Raw genomic sequence first — 5,821 nt, 5'->3', positions numbered from 1 at the left:
AGGACATACCTCACATTTGGTTATTTTGAGGACAAGAGAGTTAAGGCATATATAGAATAGGACTCACCACCTGATAAAGAATACATGTTGGCTATTTCATTACTGTGTTATTCCATTTTGCAAAAGAAGAACCTGAGTCTCAGAGGTATGAGGTAACTTCCTTGTGCACACACTAGGAAGTAATAGCACAGAATAGAAATCCAGGCCCTCTGGCTGAAGAGCCTGTGTCCTCAAGCACTCTGCTGTCTTACTCTGTAGCATTTTACTTGCCCTTGCTACAGTGGGGCATACTCCTATTCATCCTTTAAAGCCCTACTCAAATGTCCCGACTCCCTCCTAAATTAAAGTTCTTCTCTTGTTAGAGCTAAGGTCCTGCACTTCCTGCTCTCAGAGTCTACTAGTGAAAACTGCTTGTACATCTGTCTACTCATGAACTATGACTTGCTCAAAGGTGGGAGGACCTCTGACTTCTTGTTGACAGCTCAGGGCTGGCACAATGCCCAGCACATGTTATCCTGGTGAGGGTTTGCAGGAGAGAGGGAAGGAGGTGGATGGTGGGCAGCAGGGAAGTCAGAGGCAGCGACTCCTAGAGTTCAGAGCAGAGGACACTGTAGGACCTTAGGCAGCCTCTGCTCCACTCTGGTGCTTACCCCAAGTCCAGGAAGGAGTGATGGGCTTATTGGCACAACCTCCAGCAGGGATGGTTCTGCCAATCAAGATCAGTCATGTTGAGGGGATGCTTAGGGAATAATAGGCCAGCAGTACCCAAGGAGGTATTAGGTGGAGCCCAGTTCCCAAATGGGGTTCTGGACTACCAGGCCCAATAGGACAGAGGCATTAATGAAGCCTGGGCCATTTAAGAGGAGCAGAGAGTTCACTGACAGGAGAGCTGTCCTCAGGGAGCCAGCACCAAGCTAGTACCTGAGCCCTGGGAGTGGAAGGAGCCCAGGGCATCTCTGAAGGCTCCAGGAAGGTATACACCAAAGCAGTGCCTCCATCCAGAGGAGCAGAAAGGGTCAAGGAAATGGGAGAACTTGACCCAGCAAAGTCAGAAGAAATAGGTAAGATGGGAGCTGGCAGAAGCTGGGCTGCTCTGGGTCTGGGCAGGCAGCAGCATCAAGAAGAGCTGGGAGACTTGTGTGTACACAGACCTTTCTGGAAAAGGGGCACAGATGGACAATACCTGACTTCTGTCAGGGCCAAGGGCTTCAGAACCAGGCCACTTGCTGGCAGAGCTGGGGCCTGGAACACCTACCCCTTCCTTTATAGGAAGTAATCCAGGCTGTCGCAGAAGGGCTGATCTTGCACTTCTGGCAGCAGATAGGAGAAGCCAAAAGCCAGGATAGCTGAGATGCAGCAGAGAAAGATGGGCAGATGGGAGGAGGTCTGGTTGATGACTGTCAGAGATGAGATGGATCCAGCCCCAAAGAACAGAGCAGTGAACCCCACACCTGTGGTCCTGAAAGTGAAGGCAAGAACTCCTCTGGAGGCCTCTGAGCCAAGAGTGGCTGGGGTGAGAGAAGCAGCTCCTGAAAGCCCTCACCCTCCAGTCACCACTATGTCCCATCTCACTATGTGACTCTGGGGGATTTAGTTCCTTACTGATTCAAAGAAGACAGCACTTTCTATCGGGCCTCCCTCATGGGGGTCAGGAAGGGGACAGGTAAGACCATGCAGTGCTGTTAGATGTGGGGGCAAAAGGCACCAGCAGTAATGCTGGGTGGGCAGGAAGATGTTCCCATTACCAACCATAGGACAAGGCTGAGCCTCAGAGGGACCCAAACACCTTCTAAGCAGTGAATGCAGGGTGGGGACTGAGTCAGACCCTTGGGGCCTAAGCCCATCTCTGAGACTTACTATGACCTTGGTCAAATGCCTTTATCTCTCTGGTCTCATTGTTCAAAATATAGTTAATAGCATTTGTAGGCTTGGCACAGTGGCTCACACCTATAATCATAGCACTCTGGTAGGCCAAAGCAGGTGGATTGTCTGAGCTCCGTAGTTCAAGTCCAGCCTGAGTAAGAGTGAGACCCCATCTCTAAAAATAGCTGGGCATTGTGGTAGGCACCTGTAGTCCCAGCTACTTGGGAGGCTGAGGCAAGAGGATCACTCATGCCCAAGAGTTTGAGGTTTCTGTAGACTATGACGCCATGGCACTCTACAAAGGGCGACAAAGTGAAACTGTCTCAAAAAAAAAAAAAAAATAGTAACATTCGTGGGAGTTTTTTGGATTGTTGTTGTTGTTGTTGATTGAGATCATCCATGTAAACCATTCAGCACTGTGCTCATCACCAGGTGAATGCTCAATCTCAGCTGCTGTGTGTTCGCCTTGTCATTATCTGTCCCTCCCCACCCCCCTCACCCAGCATACTCCGTACCTGAGGACGGTGGGAAGGAGCTCAGCATTGTAGATGAACAACACAATGCAAGCAGAAATCAGACTGAATTGTCCAAGTATAATCGCCAGGACCTTTATGGATATCAGCTCTAGGGCCAGACAACACAGTCACCTGAATCTGAGGCCATTCTCCCCTCCAGGCAATGGGGGAGGCCTGACCATCAGCCCTCTCTTGATCCCTCCCAGAAGGCATCTGAACAGTCCTCCCTACCACCTGGTCAGCTGGGCAGCAGACTCAGGCATAGTCAGAGGGTCAGTGAGCAGGGGCCCAGCCAGGCTGGGAGTTAGGACATCTGTAGTGGGAGAGTTGGTCAGTAAGGGTGGGGAGGCCCCAGGCTTCTACTTATAGGGCTCTGATCCACTGCCTCACCCAGCATGGCCTCACCCACCACCTACTCCTCCTCAAACCTCCACTCAGAGCCAGGCCTGCATCCTGTCTGCCAGGATCCCACTTAGGGTGCTCCACATGGGCTCTGTGAGGTGGTCAGGGCAGGAGGCATTTGTTCCTGGGGCTCAACAGCCAGGTTTGGCGCTAATTGTCCCAGGATGCCCAACTCTGAGTACTCTGAGGCAGTAATACAGGTATGGTGACATGGGAGGCCACATTTACCCAACCCATCACCCTCTGTAGACTCTGTCCCAGCCTTGCTACCCACTCTGGGCCTGGCCTTTCTTGACTCTGGAATGAAATCAGAGATCTAGGTTGTATCCACTGGGAATCTTGTTCCTAGTTTCTCTCACACATGTAAGTGTTTTACATATTTCTGCTTGATTCAGTACATATAGAGCCACTTTTTAAGAAAACCACCAAGGCCCCAATGAGATGGCTCAAGCCTGAATCCTAGAACTTTAGGAGACCAAGGTGGGAGGATGGATCCCTTGAGGTCAGGAGGTTTAGACGAGCCTTAATAAAAGCAACATCCATTACTACTAATAATGGAAAACTTAACCAACCATAGTAGCTGGGCTCACATAGTTCCAGCTACTTGCATAGCTGAGGCAAGAGGATCACTTGAGTATGAGAGTTTGAGGTTACAGAGATCTATGATGACACCGCTGCACTCTAGCACAGGCTACAGAGAAAAACTCAGTGCCACCCCACAAAATCAAATAAAACCCCAACCAAGCAATAGATAATAATGAATTTGTTTCCCATTTTCTGTTTGCCAATCAACATTGCCCACATTTATGGGAGGCAGGGTCCAATAGAGACACACACAGTTATAGTATCCAGAAAAAGGGAGGGAGCCCCTCACTACAGACCTAGACACAGCCCCCACTGTCCTGGCCAGGCTTCCACAAGGTTCTGGACTCAGGAATTCTAAGTGGGTGTGCCCGAGCACTTCCCCATGGCTCTCTAGCTCTGTGTGCTAGGGATGCTCATTGTCTAGGGCTTCCTGACATTTTGAAAATATTGCCTGTCCTCACTGCTTTCTTTTCTAGTGGAGATCCTATAAGAGCAGGGCTCTGAGCCCAGGGAAGGACAGGCCTCCTAGCAAGAGCAGCTCCTGAGAACTGAACAGAAGATTCTACTCAATTTTTAGAGGCCAGGTTATCCCTGGAAGTTAAGGTTAATAGGGATTTCCCTGGCAAATGGGGTTACGGAAGAGAGGAGGGCCTGGTGTAGCAGTGAAAAGAATATTTTTGCTGTCATCAGTTTACATTCAACATTAGATCTGCTTCTGGAGTGGGTTGGAATCAGCTGGGGAAAAGCTGCCAACTCTCCCACATAAGGATGATCACTCTGAACAACGGCCTCTTCCTTCAGTTCTCTGAGAGTGTGGGGACCTTGTTTGCCCTCCAGGGAGGAGCAGTGCTTCAGATAGAGACAGTAACAGGGTTGTGGACTATGGGTGCAGGAGCCGAATCCTAGTCACAAGTACTGGCCAGGGACCTAGGAAGTGAGTAGGCTGAGCAGACCCATAGGAGGGGGAGCTGCACCTTCAGGGAGGAGAATGACGAGCAGGCACAGGATAGAAGCTAGGAGGAGAGTCACAGCCAAGCTCCACTTCCTCTTTATCTGCTCCATAATTAACATTGAGCACAGCCGGGCTGGCACCTCCAGGAATGCACGGATCAACTCTCTGAAGTAGATGTTCACGCCAACATCTTTCATCTTGAGACTCATGGTAAAATAGCTGTAACTGATGGCAAACCTGGAGAGCCAGGAGAAACATATACACAGACAGACATACACAGGACAGAGCCAGGGATAAAGACAGAGGAGAAAGGGTCAGGGTAGGAAGGAGTGGAGGAGAGAAGTTGGCACAGAAACTCATTCTGTCTGTCACCGGGTCCTCTCCTCACGGCCGGGCCATTCCCACCTCCCTGACAGGAGTCTCTGGCCTGCTCATCTCCTTACAGTGCCTATTAGCCAGCTCTAGGTACTCACCACACAATGGCCAACACCACAATCAGGTTGCAGAGTCTCTTATTGTTATAGAAGTCCAGGAGAGAAGCCTTAGTCACCTTCTTTCTATGGAGGTGCATCTATAGGACAGACGAGACCAGCCAGAGGCAAGGCTGAGAACCAGCTTGCTCCCCAACCCCACAGGGCCAAAGTCTGTGCCCCCACTGTCCCAGCTGGCTTTCCATCTACCCCTAGCAGGGTTCAGTTTTGCTGTCACCATGGTCCTCAGCAGTGAGCTGGGGTCAACCTCTGGAAGATTGCCAGCCCCAGTCCTGGCCTGAAGCCTCCTACCTTACCAAGCAGAGTGAGAGGGATGGTCTTCTTGTTCACACTGGCTGCGTAGCACAGCACTTTCTTCGCCTCCTCCACATTCCCATTCACCATCAGCCACCGAGAGGACTCCGGGACCATCCTGCGTGGCCCACCACTTTCTTATCTCACCATTTCAGGATGCACCAAGGACCCACGTTGGCCTATACCAATCTCAGCTGTGGCCATCCAGCCCCAGCATGAAGTGACTTGAGACGTTGGAACCTTAATTAAAGGCCACCCCAACCTCAAGCTGCCCTCTGCTCCTTCCTGGCTGTCAACCCCCACACAGAACCCAATTATTGCTTGATGACACCCTGGCCACCTGCTACCCGTGCTTTCTGCCTCCTTGACTTACTCTCAGTCTTCTCCTCTTCATGTGCCCAAAGAGGTGGAGGGCACAACACAACTAGCCCACACTCTCTAGTTGAGACTCCATTCTCATAGCTGGGATTTATCCTATTCCCCAACCTTTCCAAAAATTTGGAGTGTGACAAGGCAGGAATCCATGACTGACCCCAAGGCTTGACCCTGCTTGACTGCAGGGAGGAGTGAGTGAATGCTTCACTCTGTCCTGTCTCTCCCCTGCCACATCCCTATTTGCCTCTGGCCTCAGAATAACTCTCCCCTCCCATCCTACTAGCTTGCTTGTGTCCACATAGATTAACATGTAAAGCACTTCTGCACAAAGAATTGTGCACAGC

At 50.8% G+C, this 5,821-nt stretch overlaps 1 protein-coding gene across 1 annotated transcript in view; it reads right to left on the bottom strand.

Moving 5' to 3' along the window:
- LOC100956423 (solute carrier family 22 member 13-like) overlaps positions 1-5,219 on the bottom strand; it is a gene marked incomplete at its 3' end in the record, with an annotated part of 14,324 nt that extends 9,105 nt beyond the window's left edge. Inside the window, 3 exon segments of the mRNA XM_012804936.2 lie at positions 4,340-4,554; positions 4,791-4,888; positions 5,100-5,219. Coding sequence (XP_012660390.2) covers positions 4,340-4,554; positions 4,791-4,888; positions 5,100-5,219 — 433 coding nt within the window.
- Between the last annotated feature and the right edge of the window lie 602 nt (positions 5,220-5,821).

Source organism: Otolemur garnettii, unplaced genomic scaffold, assembly GCF_000181295.1.
Source record: "Otolemur garnettii isolate 467f Iridium unplaced genomic scaffold, OtoGar3 scaffold00002, whole genome shotgun sequence".
Classification (NCBI taxonomy): Eukaryota; Metazoa; Chordata; class Mammalia; order Primates; family Galagidae; genus Otolemur; species Otolemur garnettii.
The sequence above is the reverse complement of the archived record's forward strand: the minus strand, read 5'-3'. Positions and strand labels throughout refer to the sequence as shown.